A 24,986-nucleotide genomic window follows, 5' to 3' on the forward strand; every position below is an offset into this window, starting at 1 on the left:
TACCTAAAGTTATGATGAATGACCCTTTTCAACAATTTACATTTTATTACTCAGAACATGTTTACATACTTGGAAAACAGTAGTACACATGTATGAAATATTATCTCCCTTCAGACAATATTTAATGAACTATTAGCTCATTGACTTTTGCATGCAGTAACAACTCAGCAACCTACCTTGTGCCACTCCTAAGAGTCTGAGGTCCACTAACAAAAACCTCTGGTCTAGAATTTACTGTGCCTTTACTTGAAAACCAACTTTCATTTCTCTTTTAAAACCTCTTCTCTATTCCCTGGGATCCAACCAGGCAGGATGGCTAAGGAAGGAGCCGTAGCTGTCTGCATGCAGGTTCGACTGCTCAATAGCAGAGAAGCAGCGCTTGGAAAAGATACTCAAGTTTACTGGAAAACTGACAATAATACAATTTATCAAGTTGATGGGAGTAAATCCTTTAATTTTGATTGTCTTTCATAGTAATGGAACAACTAAAAATGTGTATGAAGAAAATTGTGCTGTTAATCATAGATTCTGCCATCCAAGGCTAAAATGGTACTATATTTGCCTATGGGCAGACTGCTTCAGGAAAAACATATACTACGATGGGTTCACAAGAGTATTTGGGAGTAACACTCAGGGCAATTCATGACACTTTCCAGAAAATTAAGAAGTTTCCTGTAGGGAATTTCTCTTATGTGTCTCACATGGAGATATACAATGAAATCATTACAGACTTACATTGTGATACTCAAAAAATGAAGCCTTTAATAATTCGGGAAGACTTCAACAGGAATGTGGATGTGGATGACCTCATAGAAGTTGTTTATACATTAGAAATGGCTTTGAAGTGGATCACAAAAGGAGAAAAGAACAGGCATTATGGAATTACAAAACTGAATCAAAGAAGCAGTCTGTTCTCACACCATTTTTAGAATGATTTTGGAAAGCAGAGAGAAAGGTGAACCTTCTAATTTTGAAGGATCTGTCAAAGTGTCCCATTTGAATTTGGTTGATCTTGCAGGCAGTGAAAGGGCTGCTCAAACAGTGCTGAAGGTCTGTGACTCAAAGAACGCTATAATATAAATCAAAGCTTATTTATTTTGGGACAAGTGATCAAGAAACTTAGCGATGGACAAGTTGATGGTTTCATAAATTATCGAGACAGCAAATTAACATGAATTCTCCAGAATTCCTTGGGAGGAAATGCAAAAACACATATTATCTGCACGATTACGCTTGTGTCTTTTGATGAAACCCTTATTACTCTCCAGTTTGCCAGCACTGCCAAATATATAAAGAATACTCCTTATGTTAACAAGGTATCAAGTGATGAAGCTCTCTTGAAAAGATATAGAAAAGAAATAATGGATCTTAAAAAGCAAATTAGAGGAGGTTTCTTTAGAGACTTGAGCCCAGGCAAAGGAAAAAGACCAACTGGCCCAACTCTTGGAAGAAGACAACCTACTTCAAAAAGTCCACATTGAGAAAATTCAAAACCTAACAAGGATGCTGGTGACCTCTTCTTCCTTAGTATCACAAGAATTAAAGGCTAAAAAAACCCAAAAAGTCCCTTGGTGCGTTGGGAAAGTTAACAAAATGAAGGACTCAAACTACATAAATAAATTTAATATGCCAATGAACATGACAACAAAAACACAAAAGGCTGCTGTAAGTTTAGAAGAAACTGATGAATCTCTCTGTTCAGTCTGATATTTTCAGTAACACTCTTGATACATTAACTGAGATAGAATGGAATCCAGCAACAAAGCTACTAAGTCAAGAAAACTTAGAAAGTAAATTCACTTCGTGCTAACTACGATGACCTGGTATTAGACTATGAACAATTAAGAAGAGAAAATGAAGAAATGGAATTGAAATTAAGAGAAAAGAATGATTTGGATGAATTTGAAGCTCTAGAAAGAAAAGCAGAGAAAGATCAAGAGAACGAACTAAGTTCAAAAGTAGAGCTGCTTAAAGGAAGACCAGATTAAGATGCTACAGGAATATACAGACTCTCAGAAGTCAGAACCGTATGAAAATGGACTTGTCATACTCATTGGAAAACACTGAAGATCTACAACAATGAAACAAATGAAACACACTCTGCTTGATGTCAAAACTCTTGATGCCAAGAGAATCAGCATTCCTTAGAAGTGAAAATCTAAAGCTGAAAGAGAAAATATAAGAATTTGTAAGTACATGCAAGCAGATGGAAAATCATATGCAGTTGTATCAAAGTCAGCTGGAGGTGAAAAAGAAAATCCAAGTTGATCTGGAGAATGAATTACAATCTTCTCTTAGTGAAATAACAAAACTCACCTCCCTTATAGATGGTTTCAGTGAAATAACAAAACTCACCTCCCTTATAGATGGCAAAATTCAAAAGATTTGCTCTCTAATATAGAATTGGAAAGAAAAATAACCAATCTGCAGAAAAAACTGAATAAAGCAGTTGAAGAAAATGAAGCTTTGCATAATGAAGTTAATTTGCTGTCAGAACTGAAATCCTGACCTTCAGAAATAGAAATGCTAAGGAAAAAGATACATGATAAATCTGAAGAGCTCTATACAGTAACATTAGAAAAAGACAAATTGTCTTCTGAAGTAGTTGATAAGGAAAGTAGAATTCAAGGTTTACTTGAAGAAATTGGGAACACTAAAAATGACCTACTAACTTCCCAGTTGAGTTGCGAAAGCACTGTTCAGGAATTCCAAGATGTTAAAAATCATCCTATTGAATCTGAGCAAAAGTATAATAAGAAGGTCCTTGAAGAGAATACAAAACTGAATCAAGAAATAGGAAATCTCTCTAAAGAAGCTCAAGAACTTGGTTTAGATTTGGAGGCTTTGAAGACAGAGCTCTCTCACAGAATCCAAGAACTTCAGCAAAAAACAACTGAGAATCAAGAAAGATTAAAGGAAGTGGAAGAGCTGAAGGAACAATTAGAAAGTAGAGATTCTAGGCTGCACACTGTAGAAAAGGAAAAAACACTGATTACTGAGAAACTTCAACAAACCTTAGAAGTAAAAACCTTAACCCAAGAAAAAGATGATCAAAAATAACTCCAAGAGAGCCTACAAATTGAGAGGGACCAACTCAAAACTGACATTCAGGGTATTATAAACATGAATATAGACATCCAGGAACAACTACGAAATGCTCCTGAGTCTTAGAAACACCACCAAGAAACAATTAACATGCTAAAAATGAAAATTTCTGAGGAAACTTGCAAGAATTTGCATATAGAGGAAAACTTAGGAGAAACTAGGAATGAATTTCAGGAAAAGATGGTTGGCATAGATAAAAGCCAAAATTTGGAAACCAAAAAAACCCAAGCTCTGATTATAGATGCTGAGGATAATGAGCTAACTGAGCAACAGAGAACGATGAACTGCAACAAATGTTAGAGTATTACAGCAGAAAAGGAAAAACTGAAGACTTGACCTAAGAGAAAATGTTGAAATGACCATTGAAAACCAGGAAGAATTAAGAATTCTTGGAAACGAACTTAAAAAACAACAGGATATTGTTGCACAAGAAAAGAACCATACCATTAAGAAAGAAGAGCTTTCTAGGACCTGTGAAAAACTAGCAGAAGTTCAAGAAAAGCTAAAGGAAAAGATCCAAGCATCTCAAGACAAACAAGAACAGTCCTTCAATATGAAAGAAAAAGACAGTGAGACTAAGAAAATAATGAATGAGATGGAGCAATTGAAGGAGTAATTCAAAGTCAAAGACTCAACACTACTAAAGCTAGAAATGGAAAAGCTCGAACTGTCTGAAAGACTTCAAGAAAGTCATGATCAAGTGAAAACTGTGCCTAAGGAGAGAGCTGACCTGCAGAGGCTACAAGAGTTTCTTCAATCTGAAAAGAACCAACTCCAAGAGAAATTGCAGCTAATAATTAGAAACTGAGTTGCTCACTGTCACCTGAAAGAACAAGAGGAAATTATTGGTAAACTGAGAGTGGATCTATCAGAAAGAGAAACTAAAATATCACGCATTCAACAGGAATTAGAAACAGCAAATGAATTACAGAAAAAGATGCAAGAGCTTTATGAGAAACAGTTTATTACCATCAAAGCAATCAGTGAGATTCTGGAAAAAAGGAGTGAACTGGAACAGTTAAAGGAACAGCTCAAAGCCAAAGATTCATCACTACAAAGAATAGAAAGCAACAGGCTCAAGTTGACTGAAAAACTTCAGGCAAGTCAAGAAGAATTAAAAACCGTAATTAAGGAAAGAGATGGACTGGAAAGGGTACAGGAGGCCCTTCAAAAGTAAAGACACCAACTCAAAGAAAACACTAAAGAAACTGTAGCTGAAGAACTGAAAATCAAAGCAGAAAGCTACTTACATGCTTCTGAAGGAGTACCAAGAAACCATTAATGCAAGGAATAGTTCAGAGAAGACAGATCAAGGAACAAATATCCAGAGAGTCTTAGGGAATTCAGATGCTGACTTACAGGCAAAGATTCAAGAATTTCGGGAAGAAGAACATCAATGTCTTGAGATGAAAGATGTCAGTGAGATTTGGGAAAAAATATGTGAAATGGAAAACTGGAAGCCACTTGAGGCCCAAAAGTCAACTCTAGAAAATACAGAATGGGAAAACATAAAGTTAACTCAGAGACTCCATGAAAATCTTACAGAAATAAGATCTGTTACAAAAGAAAGAGATGACCTTAGGAATACGGAGGAGACTCTCAAAGTAGAGATAGACCAGCTCAAGGAAAACCTAAGAGAAACAAGTAGAGACCTGGAAAAATGAGAGGAGCTAAGAATTGCCCAAATGAATATAAACGAGCACCAAGAAACTATAGATAAACTCAGAGGAATTGTTTCAGAGAAGATAGATGATATATCAAATATCCAAATGAAATGAGAAAACATAAATACTGCCTTAAAAGCACAGATCCAAGAACTTTAGGAGAAAAAACATCAACTTCTTAAGGTAAAAAATGATCTCAGGGAAAATATGTATCAAACAGAGCAACTGAAGAAGCAATTAGAGACCCAGAATTCAGTCCTGGAAAGCACAGAAATAGAAAACTTAAAGTTGATTCAGAAACTTGATGAAAATGTTGGAGAAATAAAATCTGTTACTAAGGAAAGAGATGACCTAAGAAGAATGGAGGGAACCCTCAAAATGGAGTGAGATCAACTCAGGGAAAGCCTCAGAGAAACAAAAGCTAAAGACCCAGAAAAACAAGAGGAACTAAGAACAGCTCAGGTGCATCTGAAGGAGCACCAGGAAATTACTGATAAACTCAATGGGATAGTCTCTGAGAAGACAGAAGAAATATCAAATATACAAGTGGATTTAGAAAACTCAAATGCTAAATTACAAGAAAAGGTCCAAGAACTGAAAGCAAATGAACAGCGACTTTTTAAGTTAAAAGAAGAAATTAGTGAAACACAGAAAAAAATGTGTGACATTGAGCAACTGAAGAAAGAATTTAAGGTCCAGAGCTTAACCATGAATAAAATAGAAATGGAGAACTTAAATTTGGCTCAGAAGCTTCATGAAAACCTTGAAGAAATGAAATCTGTAATGAAAGAAAGAGAGAACCTCTATATGCAGGTCAGGAAGCAACAGTTAGAACTGGACATGGAACAACAGACTGGTTCCAAATAGGAAAAGGAGTTTGTCAAGGCTGTATACGGTCATCCTGCTTATTTAACTTATATGCAGAGTACATCATGAGAAACGCTGGGCTGGAAGAAGCACAAGCTGGAATCAAGATTTCCAGGAGAAATATCAATAACCTCAGATATGCAGATGATACCACCCTTATGGCAGAAAGTGAAGAGGAACTAAAAACCCTCTTGATGAAAATGAAAGAGGAGAGTGAAAAAGTTGGCTTAAAGCTCAACATTCAGAAAACGAAGATCATGGCATCTGGTCCCATCACTTCATGGGAAATAGATGGGGAAACAGTGGAAACAGTGTCAGACTTTATTTTTGGGGGCTCCAAAATCACTGCAGATGGTGATGCAGCCATGAAATTAAAAGACACTTACTCCTTGGAAGGAAAGTTATGACCAACCTAGATAGCATATTAAAAAGCAGAGATTATTACTTTGCCAACAAAGGTCCGTCTAGTCCAGGCTATGGTTTTTCCAGTGGTCATGTATGGATGTGAGAGTTGGACTGTGAAGAAGGCTGAGCACCAAAGAATTGATGCTTTTGAACTGTGGTGTTGGAGAAGACTCTTGAGAGTCTCTTGGACTGCAAGGAGATCCAACCAGTCCATTCTGAAGGAGATAAGCCCTGGGTGTTCTTTGGAAGGAATGATGCTAAAGCTGAAACTCCAATACTTTAGTCACCTCATGCAAAGAGTTGACTCATTAGAAAAGACCCTGATGCTTCGAGGGATTGGGGGCAGGAGGAGAAGGGGATAACAGAGGATGAGATGGCTGGATGGCATCACAGACTTGATAGACGTGAGTTTGAGTGAACTCCGGGAGTTGGTGATGGACAGGGAGGCCTGGTGTGCTGCGATTCATGGGGTTGCAAAGACTGAGCGACTGAACTGAACTGAACTGAAGGAGAGTGGAAGAGACTCTCAAACTGGAGAGACCTACTCAAGGCAGACTTGCAAGGAACCATAGTTAGAGAACTGGAAACACACACAACTAAAAATTGTTCATATGCATTTGAAAGAACACCAAGAAATTATTGATAAATTCAGAGAGAGTTTCAGAAAAATATCTCAGATTTCAAATATGCAAAAGGATTTAAATAAATCAAAAGATGAATTACAGAAACAGGATCAACAGAACCACAAAGAGGTAAAATATGAAAAAAATATGTGATGGAAACCAACACCTTACAGGAAACCTAAGAGAAAAGTGCTTTAGGATAAAAGAGCTTCTGAAGAGATACTCAGAGATGAATAATCACTATGAATGTTTAAATAGATTGTCTCTTGACTTATAAGAATGAAATTGAAACCCAAAAAGAGCTTTCAATTAGAGTAAAAGCAAACTTCTCACATCCATATCCACAAACCCAACAAATCCAGAAACTTCTTACTGTAAACCAGAGGTGTTCCATGGAATTTCATACAGTCGTGATGAAGCTTCAGTATGTGCTAAGCTATATTGCAAGGACAAGGGAAGAAAAACATGAATCCATCAATAAATTTGAAATGGCTTTTATTGATGAAATGGAAAAGTAAAATGAACTGCTAATGGAAATATAGCGCCTTCAACAAGATTATGGCATTATCACCCGGAGAATCAAGGGACCTCAAATTGAGCCAGACCATGGATCTACATATCGAAGAAATTCTCAAGGATTTCTCAGAAAGTGATTTCCATAGCATAAAGACTGAATTTCAGCAAGTACTAAGTAACAGAAAAGAAATGACTCAGTTTTTGGAAGAGTCGCTGAAATGCTCATTTTGATATAGAAAAGTTTAAAAATGTCATCCAGAAAGAAAATGATAGTATTTGCCAAGTGAATAACGTCTATCATAACAAAATAACTGCTATAATGAATGAATTAACAGAGTCTGAAGAAAGAAATGCTACCATAGCCAAAGAATGGGAGCATGATCTGAAATCAATGAAAGAGAACAATGAAAAACTATTTAAAAGCTACTAAACTTTAAAGCTCTCCCTGACCTCTGGTGCCCCTGTTAATCCTACACAAGACAGGCAACCTCAAGTCACATCAAGAGCTACACAGCAAGCCACAAGGAAGATTCAAGAGCTGGAAACATCACTCCAGGAAGCTAAAGAAAGTACTCTGCATATGGAGGGCAAGATTATGATGATGCAGAAAGAACTCGAGATGACTGATGACATAATAGCAAAACTTCAACGGCAAGTTAATGAATCAAATGAATGCCTTGGAAAAAACAAAAGATCCAAGTACTTCAGGACAAAGCTGCTTTTTAAGAGCTAAGCCTTATAAAGAAGAAACTGAAGATCTCAAAACGAAGCTGGTGAAAATAAGACCTGGAGAAGATGAAAAATGTCAAGGAGTTTGAAAAGGAAATTGCTTCAACAAAAGCCACTGTAAAATATCAAAGAGAACTTATAAGGCTATGGAGAGAAAATCTTAGAAGACATCAACAGGCCCAAGGTACCTCAATGGAATCAGAACATATTGATACTCAGCCTTCAAATAAACCCTTAACCTGTGGAGGTGGCAGTGGCATTGTACAAAGCACTAAAGCTCTTATTCTGAAAAGTGAATACATACAGCTAGAAAAGGAAGTTTCTAAGTTAAAGCAGCAAAATGAACAGCTAGTAAAGCAAAAGAATGAACTGTTAAGTGAGGTCAAGACATGGAAGGAGAGCAGTTAAGAGAGAGGTTCACAAAGAAGTAACTTGATCCAAAGTCTCCTAAAGTGACTGGGACACTCTCTAAAAAGAGACACTGTATATTTCTCAATGCAAGGAACCAAATGTCCAAGATCCTGTACCAAAGGAGTCACCGAAATCTTGGTTTTTTCATTACTGATCAAAGTCTTTGCCTGGAGAAGGAAATGGCAACACACTCCAGTATTTTTGCCTGGAGAATCCCATGGACAGAGGAGCCTGGTGGGCTACAGTCCTTGGGGTCGCAAAGAGTCGGACATGACTAAGCAACATGGCAGTCTTTGCCAGTACCTCCTCCAGTTCGCTATTTTGGTAACTCAGGTTTAGGCCTTTGTACAGAAGAACAAATTTCTGAAGCGGAGACCATGGATGCCCAGCCAGGTCCTTGGCACATGTCAGGAAAAGATGTGCCTGAGTGCAGGACTCAGTAGACTCTGCCACTTTTCTGGTGGCCCAGCATTCCATGTTTGGAAGTGACTGTGTTTATATCTTTATGTGTCTATCCCTTGCAGTCATGTCACAAACCAACTTAATTTCAGTTCAGTTTCCACTCTGCCACTACAACTGGAAGATGAAGGAATGGAACGAATTCCCATAATCTAGAATGGTGATAGCAATAGACCTTCTTCTTAAATGTGGTAATTCTTTGGAAGTCGAACAGTTTTATTTATTTACATGCTTTAAAGTTACTGAAGGGAAAAAAAAAACCTCTCTGATTCACAAAGGTCTTCCCTCAATTAATTAAATATCCTGGTGGCTTAGCATATTTGTTATTATGAGAACTAAATATATGATTACATTTACATTAACCATCAGTGGTTAATCTAAACCCACTGGAAAAAAATAGACTAACTGATTAAAACCATTTGAATATTTAAAATCAAATATTTAAAATTAGCTAATTTCCGTATAGACAAAGGGAACTACTTCTACTTAACTTATTAATCAGGTGTGTTAACACACCTGGACTTCAAAGGCTTCTACACCTAATTAATTTAGAACAGTAAATCTAAAACTACAAATGATTATAAATTGGACTCCAATCAATTTTCTCCATGAGTAAAAGATTTAAAAATCAAAAGCAAAACCAAGTCAACCTCAAAGATCATGTTGCATTTTATCCTGCATTCATTATCAGTACCTGTAGGCTTTTCACAGTAATATATTAGGTCCCTTCCATTTTCATTGCTTAAATAAAGCCAGTTATATATAGGATGGAATGGTGACTAGGTCTATAGAAAGTGGGTCTATGGAAAAATAGTCAGTCATTATTAAAGACTCATGGGCAGGTAAACATCTGTAAATGAAAAAGACCTTTTAATTTGTGCAGTCAATACAGAAATCATACATAGGTTGAGAAGATGAAAATAGAGGACACTGCTGGGTAAAAAGTAATCCAAATCATATCAAATGTAGCACAGCAGGAGTTATACAGACACACAGAAACATATTTTTAAGCTCTACTGAGTAAGATCTTAGGAGTAGTCTGAAATATTATTTACCCAAATTTAAGAAAGCTTAATGGAGAAGGCAATGGCACCCCACTCCAGTATTCTTGCCTGGAAAATCCCATGGACAGAGGAGCCTGGTAGGCCGCAGTCCATGGGGTCGCTAGGAGTCAGACACGACTGAGCGACTTCACTTTCACTTTTCACTTTCATGCACTGGAGAAGGAAATGGCAACCCACTCCAGTGTTCCTGCCTGGAGAATCCCAGGGACCAGGGAGCCTGGTGGGCTGCCGTCTCTAGAGTCGCACAGAGTCAGACACGACTGAAGCGACTTAGCAGCAGCAGCAGCAAGAAAGCTTAAAAGCAGTCATTACTTCTGTTTTTAAAATTCAATGTTAAAATGTAGTTTTATGCCACCAAAAATGAGATCAGTTGTTAAGACCACATTCAATCTCTAAAGATCTGGAACACCAAACTACAACTTCTTTTATTCTTTTGCTTTAGAATAGAACCAGAAAACAAGATGTAGAGAAATAAAATACCATGCCAATGTTGTTAAAACTTTTAAGTGTGAGTAATGTTGTTTTAAAGTTATTTCTACAATAAACTATGACCTGTAATGACCATAAAAATTTTTATAACAACTTTAGTCTCTTATCAAAAGCAATCATCATCCTAAAATGCCTATTTGCTTATGAGCAAAAGGTTCCCTTTTGATTTATGTGTCCCCTTACTTAAATTCAATCTTGAAATGAAGCAGAACATCTTTAGCAAGGCCCATTACCATGACTGAACTTTAAGTAGTGGTTAATCAAAAGTAATCCAACACTGAGAAACAGATAAACAGATGTTTCTAAACTGCAAGACTATAAGCAGCATAGACTAAAACAACTACCATCTGACAAGCACAATGCTCTGTGGTAAGCACTTCACAGCATTAATATTATGTAATATTCAAAATCCTGTGAGATAGGCACTATTATAATACCAACTTTAGAGATGAGAAGGAGGGTTTAGAAGAGGCTAAAATAATTTGCCTATAATCTCAAAACTAACATAAGGTCCTAAGGTCAAGCTGCAGAGCTTGTACTCAACTATGGTATTCTGCCTCAATCCAAAAAAACTTATTCTACATTCTGTAATATTCCTTAACATTATAACATAATGTAAACATTACAATATTAACATTATTCTAGCTACTCCTAAAATGACCAAATTCCTAAATTAATCTTTCTTTGAATCTAATTGGCATGGATGGGGATTTTGAGTTGCAGAGACTTTATTAAGCCACTCTACCTTCCCCACTTTCAAAACACAAGGAAAACAAATCTTGAGAATTAAGTAGAGTTGGGAAAACTTACATAGTTTTGGTTAAATTCAGCTTTAAAATTAGGCTAGCATGTTTGTGCATGAGAATTCTAAACTGATCTTACTCATTTATTCCTGACCCCTACTTCCTAAGAAAATAGGGATGAACCATCAGTAGTGCCAAGCTCTTAGCATCAGCTACAATGCTTCGTAAATACAATGCCCAGAGTAGAGTGTCAAGAAGCCAACTAGAATATCTCAGAATGATCCACTAGTTTCCAAATGCAGTAGCAAATGCAGCATGGTTTTACTAAACTGTCATTATTAGGTAAGAATCAACTCAAAATCCCAAAAGCTAAAGCTAAATAATGATTATCATCAAAAACATCGGACATGAGTTTGAGCAAACTCCGGGAGATGGTGAAGGACAGGGAAGCCTGCAGTCCATGGGGTCCCAAAGAGTTGGACACAACTTAGCACCTGAGCAGCAGCAACAACAGCATTAAATACTGCATACAAAAGCCATGCTGCTTCAGTGTTTAAATACAGTAGTAAGATAAACACCAACCAACCAGACACATCTTACAAAAAAAAAAGCCTCCAAAACAAAAACTCACGTAAGATTTTTTAAAAAATCAATAGAACAAAATTCCCTTGAAATCATCAATTTTGAAAACTCTTAACAAAAGCAAGCTGTCACTGTACAGAAGCATTAATTAAAATAAAGTTCAGAAAATATGTGGCTGAACTCCTAGCTTGCTACAACCAATTTATTCTGCTTTATCCAAGGCATACCTCTATCTAAACACAATTCTAGAAGTTTATCCTGGATGACTCTTGATTTATGAGGGAAAGAAAGTTAACTCAAAGTTGAGTCATTTTCGACAGGAACTATCATATTTATAAACAAGTTTCTAATCCAATCCATCATTTTAAGAAAGAATAGACTAATTGGGGTTAAACAATAGGATGAATGGCACATATAAGTCTGAGGATTCATATGCAGGTAAGACAGAAAATGTAACTGTTTGCTAAGGGAAGCTGAATACTATAGGTCTTTAGCAATAAAAATGTTAGTGGATTCACATTCCATAAAAACAATGACAATCCTTTCAATATTCATCAGACAGGTTTTATTTTAACAAAAATGAGCTTAAGGTTTCATTCTTTTTTAATGTACTTAATAACATTAAGTATGACATTTCAGAACTAAGAGCATAAATGCTTAAGTACCTAATAAACAAAGAGTTTACAACAAATTTAAGAAGGACAGCCCAACAGAAAAGCAAGTTGAAAATGAAAAGTGAAAGTGAAGTCACTCAGTCCTGTCCAACTCTTTGCAACCCCATGGACTGTAGCCTACCAGGCTCTTCCATCCATGGGATTTTCCATGTGAGAATACTGGAGTCAGTTGCCATTTCCTCCTCCAGGAGATCTTCCCGACCCAGGGACTGAACCCAGATCTACCACATTGTAGGCAGACACTTTACCGTGTGAGCCACGGGGGGAGTCCAAAATAAGCAAAGGACACACACACAAAAATCCAAGGTCAAAAAGCATAAAGGAGAAGCTCAACAGTTAATCAATCAATGTAATCAAATGTTAACAGTGAGGGGCTTTTGACTATAAAATGACAATGAAAGATTTCTACATCTGTTTTCAAGGCTACTGAAAAATCAGCACCCATGAGTAGAAATACAAATTTGTACAGCATTTCTGAAAAGTTATCTATCAATTATTAAAAGCTTGATTTTGTATTATTCCCTAGAAATACAAAAAACTGTAAAAAACTGACACTGAGATAATCACGTAAATCAAAAAATAGACAGGTATAGGTCAATCAATGTTATAATCTCCTCCTCTGCGTGGTCTACCAGTGGTCTCTCTCCACTACTTCATTTTTCCTCATAGAAGACTCAGTGCTTATTTTGCCCTAAAGAGATTTTTGTTTTTCTCTGAATGTAACTAAATATTATCTATAGTAGTCCAAGTAAATTACCTGATTTCTCTAAATCTCCCATTTTCCAATCTGTGAAATGGAAAAAACAATGTCTCTCAAAGAACTGCTGGGGTGACTAAATGAGATAATGAAATTATAAAACATTTAATTTTATAAAAGAATTACCATATTACCTGAAACAGATATAGAAAACCACTGTCAACATAAATAAAATCAAGTTTCTGTCTGCCAAGGATTCACTGAGAAACTCCCAGATGTACTTTCACCAAATTTGACAGATATGTTTGAGAAGCTAACGGTTATGTGAGGAGTCAAAAATTCAAATGTTGGAGGAGGAGGGATCTGAATATTTTAAAGATGAACGTTCTCAGAGCAACTATAAGAGAAGGCCTTTCCAAAGGGTAACTAACACAGTCTGATCTAGTGTGAGCAGCGACTCATTTAATAACAGTAAACAATTCCCAAACAAGACTAGAAAGGTTTGGCTAACATCAAGTTTTACCAATAATAGCTACCGTTTATGGGGCATTTCTCATTTAGTCCTCATAACAACTCAACAAACCAGGTATTAAGTATAATATTTTTCTCATTTTGCAAATGAAGACACAAAAAGGTTTAAGTAAGTTTAAAGACCCAATCAGTGTAGATTAGGGGATTCAATTCAAACTGCCCGGCATACAACTTCCATTAAACCTTGACCATTGTTCAACGCTACTGAATTATTACTATTTCTAACAGTTTGCTCTTAGAGAAAAATAAAAACTCACCATGAGCTCTGAGCAAGCTACAAACAGGAACCAGGATGCTCCTCTGAACTCCAACAAGTATACCATACATATCCCTAAGTCTAAAACTTGAGCACATTTCCACAGGATAGCAAGAGGAGGTGAACAGAGGATCAGTCGACTCCATAACAGAATAGCTCAGAGTGTTAATTTGGAATTCTGAACACAATTTTCCATAGGAACATTCCTGTACAACATTCATGGGGAAAAGATCCCGATATGGCTCACCTGGAAATCTAAATACTAAGTAAAACAACATCTGAGAATATATTAAATGCTTAAAAATGGTTTCACAGGTGATGCTTTGTATTGTGATACCCAGTAAGATTTATTTTTTGATGTCTTCTCCATTTTCTCCTCATCCTCCCCCCTAACCCGCCCCGCCCAAGACCAATACTCGGTTTTGTGTTCAATGAGTCTAACCATCTGAAGGATTAAGGAAGGATTTACATCCCAGATTGTCTATGCCACAATCCTATAGATTTCTCCAAATTCATTTTAGCTCTTGCCAGTTTGTTAGTCCTGTTCGGTTCCCTATGTAAAAGTATGCAACATAAAAGTCACCTTTTGAAGAACATTAGAACAGAAATGTACACAAAAACTTTTAAACGTCAAAGTAATCAGAAATCATAAAATACACATCTCAGAAAACTTTGTAACAGAGATGATGAACAGAGGGAAAGATGCTCTTGAAATTGAGAACAGTGGGGAGGAGGCTCCACACTGAGATCGGGGGAATCATCCAGAGCTAGGCCAACCCCAGCCTAGGCCCAACCCAGCCTCCTCTCCTCACAAATAAGCCAGGAGCAGATACCCAGGCCTCCTCTGATCCTGCCTCCCTCATCCTAACAAAGAGCTTTACAATCAGGAACAGAAGAAATAAACATGATATTCACAAGTCTCTGTCCCACAGAATTTAACTTGGTGTTAAAATCTAAAAAACTTAAAAAGTGCAACTGTTATCCCACTACTAGAAATGTCAGTAAAATACAAATGCCCAGGTAAAAGCTGCACATTGACTGAAATGTCGTACTAAAGTACAATTAAAACAAAAGAAATGTAAATGACAAGCACCAGAGCCTTTTTGCTTTAATTTGGCAAGGGAAGAAAGCTAAATACAAAAATGACTAGATGACTAAAAAAGAGGGCAAAGTACCATGAGTGTTATACAGCAGGAAGCCAAAATTGCCAGACACAAATTCTGCAGGAACTTTTATCTCAATCATCGGTGGTCACACGGCTTAGCAAGAATAGTCAGCAGATGTCATCACGTCATTTACAAATATCTGTATTCTTTACATCAAACTTTATTTTAAAGAGACTGTCCCTGAGGATTTCTGACAGAAAATTTTACTGCTGTCCAGATCACATTTGTGATTCACAGTGGTTCTCAGGTCCTTTTCTATCATACCAATTCTCAGCTTGATCTATCTACCTTGTTGTTACGGTTTCCTCATGCACTGATGTCTAATATATTACCTCCCATTTTCAACAAAATTCCAGCTCGTGTTTTGGGGGGTTATCTCTCCCACTGAGCATACACCCATAATTCAATTTCTTCTGCCATCACTCCTGGCCAATAATAACTGTATACATTTTCAAGTAATGGTACTTTTTGTATTTATATGTTCATAATGTAGAAAATTAAAAAAAAAATCAGTGCTTCTCAAATATCAGTTGTGAAGGATCATGTTTTTAAAATTTCCTCGGAGAAGGCAATGGCAACCCACTCCAGTACTCTTGCCTGGAAAATCCCATGGACGGAGGAGCCTGGTAGGTTGCAGTCCATGGGGTCACAAAGAGTCAGACAGGACTGAGCAATTTCACTTTCACTTTTCACTTTCATGCATTGGAGAAGGAAATGGCAACCCACTCCAGTATTCTTGCCTGGAGAATCCCAGGGATGGGGGAGCCTGGTGGGCTGCCGTCTATGGGGTCGCAGAGAGTCAAACACGACTGACGTGACTTAGCAGCAGCAACAATCGCTGACATGGGGGCAAGGTCTGCTCTGAGCCCTCAGGAGGGAGCTGGCACAGGGTCCTTGGAGTGTTAGAGGGGAAGGGGGCTCTGTGGGGGCACCTAGGGGTGTGACAGGAGGCCCTCACTCTGAGCTGGGGCAGGGAGGGGGACACATTCTGGGCAGCTAAGCCAATACTCTGGGCCCTTAGCAGAGAAGGGCCAGTTAAAGGACTCTGTTGGCCACTCCTGTCCGGTGGTAGCCCAAGGCATGACTTCCTGATAACCCATCTCAGCTGCTTTTTCTCCAAAGCAGACCACCTTCCCCCACTGACGGCCTGCCCCTCAGCAGCAAGTCAGCCACGTGGACAGCTGCCTCCTGCCATATCCACACCTTCCATGATGATAGAAGCTGACGTGCATTAAGCACACAGTAGGTGCCTACTATCAGCTCAAGAACCGTGTGCTGGCTGCTGCACTCAGCACTTCCAAAGATTGGCATAGGGGACTGCACACTTCAACCCACAAGCCAAATCCTGTTTTTGCCTGTGACCTAAGAGTGATTTTGGTGTTTTGTTTTTTTTTTAATACTGTTAAAAATATCAAAAGAAGGACCGTTTGTGACATGAAAACTATATGCAATTCAAATTTCAGTGTCCATAATAAAGTTTTATTGGAACACACACACACAAAAAATAACTAAAATTTCCTATGCATCATGGTCCTATACATTATTCATAAAATACACGTAAACTACTAGAAAATGATGACATATTTGGATGTTGTGGTATTATCAAACTGTTACAGAAGTTTCTAAACATTTACTTTCAATGTTTTAACTTATCTTCCTAGCTGCGGTCACTTGACACACCATGAGCAGCAGTGCCCTAAGGCATATATTCTTAGCATACAGCTCTTCTTCATGTATCTAACAACAATAAACCACCCAAACAAAGGTATTTACCCAGCTATGAATTTCTGTACTGTTTTTTCACAGCACACATTTTACTTCAACAAGTCCTTACAGAGACAAGGCCCTCAGCCATAGTCTCTTAGTTCACCTGTGATAGAAGAGAAATTTTTAAATTTCCTGAAGATACCAACTCTCTACTTGCAATAAAACGATACCTTCTGCTTAGCATCTTTGCTTCTCCATATTCCTCATCTTCAAAAACCACAACTCAAACATCTTTTCTCCACAAACTCTTCTGGATCTAGAGAAATCTCTGCTATGTAGCAATCACCTCACATTTAAATTTGTAATGATTAATACATTGCTTTGTAAATTTTTTCTAGTAGATTCATGCACTGCCTCTTGAATTAGATTTGAGGAAAGCAGAAAAAAACATCAGTTGATTCTTCTTATATGTTCCATATATAGCCCACAGTAAGACTGCTCACAATAAAAATACCTGACTGACCTGATCCAAAGAATTCACATATACCAGAGGCAAAAATTAGCATTTGCAGCCCAGGGATTGGCCCAACTGAGATTTTCAGAAAAGTATTTATCTAACTATGAAATAGTAGTAAGTATGGCCCAAACACCTGTTTTCCAATCTCATTATGAAATAAAATGTCACTCAGTAATCATGATAGCCTGCTTAGATCACCTGCAATTATGGTTAAATATTTACAAAAATGTGAGTTACTTCCCCTAAACTACGTCATTAAACAGACATTATAAATTACAACAAAAGAACAGTCGGTCTCCATGTGTGTTTACTTCACAGCATGCAACAGTCTCATACCAACAGTTTTTCTAATACAAAGGAATTTTAAGCCTTCTCAACTATTAACGATTTAAAAACATATGCAACGTGTACCCATAGACTGCTAAGTATATAGTCCACTACTGGGGAAAAAAAGTAAACAAACCTCTATGTCTCTACATATTATTTCAAATATAAATGGCAATAAAATATGGTCCTTCAAAGGTATAACATATGAATCCTGAGTTTCTAAGTAGATGTTGACACGTAGGTCCTTTCAGTTCACCCAGTCATTGAACTTTAGACATGGAAGACACCACAGCAATTATTCAGGCCATGCTCATCATTTCACAGATGTGAATATTACAGCGTAGGAAGCTGGCCCAAGGTCACAAAGCTAGAGATTCAGGATCTCAAAAATTACAACCAATGCTCCCTTCACTAGACTAATCTGCTTCCATCTGGATACATTTTAATATCTCTCCACATACAGATTTCACCTCTCTAGTAACATTTCCTTCCATTATTTCCCTTTACTAAAATAAATTTTAGGAGAATGGGTACTATAACCTCCTTTTTTTCAATCTCCAGGGATTTTTACTGCTTTTCTCAAAAATTAATGTCAGCAGCTCTAAATCATGTATTTTAACTTTAAGATGCAGTCCACCAAACCCTCATATTAGGAACACTTAAGGATTTATTTGCCATTCTACTTTTACTTTTTATTCATTCATCGGAAATGCTACTCACCACAGTTAACTGATTATTATTTTTAAAAACGTAAAAAGGCCACTGGGGGGACCCTTAAAACTACTTAGGGGCTTTTTAATTTTCCCAACACTAAGAAGCTCCAGGTAACTTGACGTCTAGGTTGTACCGGCTACCTAGCCCGTTCCTATCTCCTGCTACAGTGACAGGCTTTATCTACTGTCACTTCTCACCATCACCAATGAGTCTGCTTGTGTTCAATGTTTCTTAAAAGCATGTTGTAATTACATACTTATTCTCATCTGTTTCAAAATGGAGATAATAATAGGTATATGAGGATACTGATGTAATTTATACCTGACCCCATATTTTTTTGGTCTAGAGAACATTTTCTTGAAATTCATTGAATTTATCTAGTCTTCTTGAAATTCATTTAATTCTACCTTTTGAACAGATACTTCCTAAAAAGCACCTTAAGCTTATACCAGTTTTCTAAAATTAACATTCTTTTCTTTTTAATCTTTCTCCCATTACTTAGGAAACTGAATTAGTTGTAATTTCATAGTAATTTCCACCAAAATTTACAATCTCCTGAATATTTAGCTGCTATTCCTAACCAAAAGTACCACCTCCTCTAGATTATTATTACTATTAACATAATGATTCTCATTAAGACTCAAAGGCACCAAACTATAATAAACTAATAGAGGTACTTCAAAATCTATTCAACCTCAATTTCAAATAAAATTAAATTTCTAATATGAAGAGATTTTAAACTGTTTTTAAACAGTTGGGCCAGTTATGAAAAGCTAAAGATTAAGTGTGCCTTTTAATGAGAAATTTAGATTAGGGGAGAAATCTTTGAAATTTAGACAAAGCAGTCAGAAAATAAAAAAAGATGATTAACATGTCTACAATGGGTCACAGAACAGCAACTACAACATTAAATGTTTATCTTACAAAGAGAATGCATTAAGAGTTTTTTAAATGAGCAAAAATAAGTAGAAGAATTTCATTCCTTCACATAGAAAGTCTCTATATCATACACAGAGAGCAAACAAAATTCTACTTTAAGAGATATACAACAAGGGAAAAGGTTAACAAAAGGCAAGAAGAACATTCCAGTCCTCCCCTACTTAAGAGAACACTGACCACTATGTCGGCAACACCCCCGTGTCACCCCTATGTTCCATTTAGTTTCATATAAGTGTCCATTGCACCTACCTTTCTTCTCTGAGAGATGTTGAGGGCACCAAAGTCATTAAACAAGGATGAAGCAGGTGAAGTTAGAGGATCTGGAAGGTAAGTTACATAAGTTTCCACACAGGCAACTCAGGACACCTACAAATCTAATAGACATTTAACCCAAATGCTTATAAATAATAATAACAATCATATTCCACAATATCAAACTCAATGCTCACACACAGAAGATGTTCAAATATTTTCTGAGGGAAGGAAACACAAACTGGAGGATACTTCATTCAGCCAATATTCAGTGCACATTTATTCAGCAACTATACAGATAAGGATGTAACTATTTGCTCAGAACCAAAAGAAAAATAAAATAGAAAAAAAAAAATAATCTTAACCATGTTATTAGAAATGTGTTTATTAAGGAAGTCTACCTGTAGTCTGTGTTCCTGAGACCACGTCATAAGAAATACAAAAGGGGGAGGGGGGAGGGGGGAGGGGGGAGGGGAAGGTAGTCAAACAGTCAAACATAACTGAGAGATAGGGCTTGGACTTTAACAATCAAGGCCTTAAAAACCATCTACCCTGCAGAGTATTCCATAAAGTTAAGTATATCACCACATTTTTGACAGTCATACTAAAAGGATAAGGCAAATTAAGTTTTTAAAGATGGGGCTATTAAATGTTTCAAAATACTAACACGAAATTCAAAGACTTTAAAGGTTCAAAGTTCCATTACTCTGTGGCCGGAAGTTATAAACAAAAGTGTATCTCTAAATTGTTTCTCACTTAACAAATCAAAATGAGTTTCTGAAAAGGAATTTATGATATGCACCCAAACATTTTTATATTCATTTCTGAGCTTTAGTTATTCTTTATGTTTCTCATTAAACTATCTGTGAAATCCTTAAAAAATACAGTAAATTTTCTCATTTAAAGGAGACTTAAATCTCTTTATAATGCAATACATAAAACTGCTGCTATATTTCTCCAGCTTCTTGTGTCTGGATTTTCATGGTTTAGTCCTTCATTAGAATTAACACTAATTTAATATAATTAATAATGCAAAGAGAAAGAAGTTAATAAAATACTAAGACACTAGATTTTTATGTAATTATATATTTAAACTCTTTAAAAATAGGTATTATTCGTCTTTTATGCTACCTTTGATAGTATAAAGGACCAAGTCAGCATATAAACTCTATGGAAACACCAAAAATACTACAATGCTACACATCAGTTTCTAATAATTCAATATTAAAATATTGCTACTTTTTCCTACAGTGAAAGAAAGCTGAAATTTCCAAGTAGTGAGAGGCTTGATACACATACATAAAATATCTATCTCAAGAAACAATCAACATGCAAATTCTTCTTCTCATTATTATAAATAACTGCTTGCACCAATACTCAATTGTAACATACTTTTTAAAAAAACATTCCTGAATTTATTTTTAAAATAGGATATAGAAAGATAAAGAAGAAACGTTTATTTTTGAATTAGGATACAAAAAGGAAATCCCGTATCAAAAGTCTTAAAAACATCCATAATCTTAAAACAGTAATTTCATGTATAACAGTGTTTCCAAAAGAAATAACTCAAAATATGAACACAGATTCATACACATAGTCCAATATTGGAGTGTAATCTTTAAAAAAAAACAGAAGCAAAGTAAATTATGAGAATAAACAATAGGATTCAATTTACAATGATTGAGAAACATTCACGCTATAATTTAAAAGTATATTTAATGTGATCTTAAGTATTATTATGTATATACTTAAGTCTATTTTATGTGCGTTTATCTCCAAATTTTGTTACCTCTTAGTGTGAAGATAATAGATCATTTCTACTTTATTCCTTATATCTATAATTTTCAAAATCTCTACTGTGGACATATTGTTTTTAGAGTCAGAAATACACATACCTATGAGAGAAAAAGGGATGGAGTCTTACCGTGGCCTGCGTATGGCTTGGCACTGTCATTTAGAAGGCTTGGGGAGCTGCTACTATTGGTCATTCTCTGAAAATTAAAATATATATACATAATATCACTGAAGAATGCAGAATTAAGAATAGTCAACCGATTAGGTTTAGACTGACCCTCTTTGCGTCTACCCCTCCAACCCATTGTTCACGTCAGTGACACTCTCACCTTCCTATAATGCTGCTGCATGGATTACAATCACGTAGGCAGAAACTTATTTTACTCATTAGCCAGGTATTTAAAACCAAAGTCACAGAACCATTTTGAACTGCACTTCCATAACTTACTAGCCTGAGCAAGACACATAACTACTCAGTTTCCTTCTTCGTAAGTATCCATCTGGGGGATGTGAATGACAGAGTCGATAACTACTATCTCTCAATACGTATTATCCTTCATACACCTGATAGAGGCTATGAAATTAGGCTTGTCTCCGTTCTCTGACCATGTCCCACCCTTCCTTAACACACTCCACAGCCTCTATGGTCTCACAATCCTGAAAGGACTTCATCCCATAATCACAACACCCACAGGAGGGAAACTAGCCTGTTTCTAACCATCCTCTACACACTTCAACTCCATCCTTGAAAGCTCACCTGACTTCCAACTTACAGGAGGTGGCTTATCTGTATCCTCTCTGACCTCATCACCTCCTAAAAGTCCACCTCCCACTCACCAAACGTGAGGACAAAGGAAGACTCTAGAGGTCTCCATCCCCAAAACACACCTCAGTGTCCAGGGCCATAAGAATTCACACCAACAATACCTGCATCACAGGATACTTCGTCTCCACAGGGCTTCCAAATCCATTGACTCCAATAAAGCTGGTGCTGAAATAGGAATCTGTGAGACTCGTATCAGTTAAAGCACCTCCATCCATTCCAGGAACTGAAAGAAAAGGAAAATTCAAGTATTTAAATTATTTAAAAGCATAAAAGGTTGATGTAGTTTCTCTGTTCCCAAATAAGTTTTGGGAACTTACAATAAAGTCTCAAATCTCTGTCACACTTGTTTTTATTTACTTGTTCATAACTTGAATCAAACAAAACTGGCTCAACTCTAAAAACTTGTTAAACAATGCTCAAGTTGAATAACTTTTTCCACAGAGACAGTTATTTTTATATTGCTACCTGAGAGCCACTAAGCACATGAAGAAAACAAACCACACTTGCATTTATTCCTACTTTTCTCATCAAGTTTTCTTTCTTTAACTTGCAAGAACAGGAGAATGGAAACTACTGCAATTTCTTCTGTGAATCTTCATATACTCAACAGGACAAGTTTCCCAGACTGTTTCTCATAACATATCTTATGGAACAGACCAGCAGTTTCACATTAACTTATTCAGGAAACCAACTCAACAGTGGTTTCAATGGGACAGAGCTGAAGACAACAGACAAGCTGCCTGTCAATTCTAAGGTGGAATAATATGGAATCACTGTAACTACTAAAATAAGCCATCACATATCAACAAAGTGATGAACAATACACTTTAGATCCTATTTCTTGGTAAGTACAGTTGACCACTGAACCACACAGGTTTGAACTGCCTGGGCCCAATTATGAAAGTGAAAGTCGCTCAGTTGCATCCAACTCTTTGCGACCCCATGGACTATACAGTACATGCAATTCTCTAGGCCAGAATACTGGAGTAGATAGCTGTTGCCTTCTCCAGGGGATATTCCCAACCCAGGGACCAAACTCAAGTCTCCTGCATTACAGGCGGATTCTTTACCAGCTGAGCCACAAGGGAAGTCCAAGAATACTGGAATGCTTATCCCTTCTCCAGAGGATCTTCCCCATCCAGGAATCAAACCGGGGTCTCCTGCATTGAAGGCGGATTCTTTACCAACTGAGCCATCAGAGAATACACAGACTTTTTTTCGATAAATATATTGTAAAAATGTTTGGAGATTTATGACAATTTAGAAAATCTGCAGGTGAACCACACAGACTAAAGATACAAAAGAAAATGAAAATAAGGCATGTCATGAATGCATAGATTATATGCAGATATAGATAGTAGTCTATCCTTACATAAAGTAAGTGATACTTAATATAAAATTAACAATGTTTTGTTTTCTCACTTTTATAACTTTACTTTCAAAGAATTACAGTACCATACAGTATGCCTCTCTCCTAATTGGAGAAGTTATTATAGGTGACACATCAAACTATCATCTGATGTTTTTCTTTAAATGTAACATTTCTAACACTACAGTGAACATGACTATACAAAATCTGAAATGCTGCACAAACTTTACAACAACTCATTAATTAGTGCACAGCCTAGGCTACTATGAAGCAATCATATCCCTGACACTAAGCCACTGGAAAGCAATCCCATTGCTGCCACTTCACACCTGTAAATAACTATGAATTCCTTTTGCACATTATCTTTTCATTTTGATGTCCAGGGTTAGCAAAACAGATGATACCTACAGATTTTGTATCCTATTAAGACAGCAGTGATAAAGGTACAGACAGAAAATGACTCATCTTGTAAACATACAATGCAAACTTCCTATGTCCATCAGTACAGTACAGAACTGAAAATGTATTTGCTCTTCTTTATGATTCTCTTAATAGTGTTTTATCTTCTCTTAGCTTACTTTTTAGTGAAGAGGAACTAAAAAGCCCCTTGATAAAAGTGAAAGAGGAGAGTGGAAAAGTTGGCTTAAAGCTCAACATTCAGAAGACGAAGATCATGGCATCTGGTTACATTACTTCATGGGAAATAGATGGGGAAACAGTGGAAACAGTGTCAGATTTTATTTTGGGGGGCTCCAAAATCACTGCAGATGGTGACTGCAGCCATGAAATTAAAAGACACTTACTCCTTGGAAGGAAAGTTATGACCAACCTAGATAGCATATTCAAAAGCAGAGACATTACTTTGCCAACAAAGGTCTGTCTAGTCAAGGCTATGGTTTTTCCAGTGGTCACGTAGGGATGTGAGAGTTGGACTGTGAAGAAAGCTGAGTGCCGGAGAATTGATGTTTTTGAACTGTGGTGTTGGAGAAGACTCTTGAGAGTCCCTTAGACTGCAAGGAGATCCAACCAGTCCATTCTAAAGGAGATCAGTCCTGGGTGTTCTTTGGAAGGAATGACGCTAAAGCTGAAACTCCAGTACTTTGGCCACCTCACGCAAAGAGCTGACTCATTGGAAAAGACTCTGATGCTGGGAGGGATCAGGGGCAGGAGGAAAAGGGGACGACGGAGGATAAGATGGCTGGATGGGATCACCGACTCGATGGACATGAGTTTGAGTGAACTCCAGGAGTTGGTGATGGACAGGGAGGACTGCCGTGCTGCAATTAAGGGGTAAAAAAATAAAGCAAATGTTTTTCTGGAACTCTCTTGCTTTTTCAATGATCCAGCGGATGTTGGCAATTTGATCTCTGGTTCCTCTGCCTTTTCTAAAATCAGTTTGAACATCTGGAAGCTCACAGTTTACGTACCATTGAAGCCTGGCTTGGAGAATTTTGAGCATTTCTTTGCTAGCATATGAGATGAGTGCAATCGTGCAGTAGTTTGAACATTCTTTGGCATTGCCTTTCTTTGAGATTGGAATGAAAACAGATCTTTTCCAGT

The 24,986-nt window shown here is 36.9% G+C and overlaps 1 protein-coding gene and 1 pseudogene across 12 annotated transcripts in view; one reads left to right on the forward strand and one right to left on the reverse strand.

The window, feature by feature from the left end:
* Positions 1 to 24,986, reverse strand: part of PAN3 (poly(A) specific ribonuclease subunit PAN3) — a 123,202-nt gene that overhangs the window by 83,719 nt on the left and 14,497 nt on the right. For 10 of the 12 annotated variants that reach the window (XR_011569751.1, XR_011569750.1, XM_070800234.1 and 7 more), the window contains exons 2-4: positions 22,159 to 22,280; positions 21,362 to 21,428; positions 19,435 to 19,505 (exon numbers count right to left, since the gene is read on the reverse strand). Coding sequence is in view for 10 of the 12 variants with exons in the window: in XM_070800234.1 (XP_070656335.1) it covers positions 19,435 to 19,505; positions 21,362 to 21,428; positions 22,159 to 22,280 (260 nt within the window). In the remaining 2 variants the exon portion in view is untranslated. Of the gene's footprint in view, positions 1 to 19,434; positions 19,506 to 21,361; positions 21,429 to 22,158; positions 22,281 to 24,986 lie in introns of those variants that run through there. The other 2 variants (XM_070800239.1, XM_070800243.1) reach the window with 1 other exon arrangement.
* On the forward strand, positions 304 to 8,935 carry LOC109566826 (centromere-associated protein E-like; annotated as a pseudogene).

Source organism: Bos indicus, chromosome 12 (assembly GCF_029378745.1).
Source record: "Bos indicus isolate NIAB-ARS_2022 breed Sahiwal x Tharparkar chromosome 12, NIAB-ARS_B.indTharparkar_mat_pri_1.0, whole genome shotgun sequence".
Classification (NCBI taxonomy): domain Eukaryota; kingdom Metazoa; phylum Chordata; class Mammalia; order Artiodactyla; family Bovidae; genus Bos; species Bos indicus.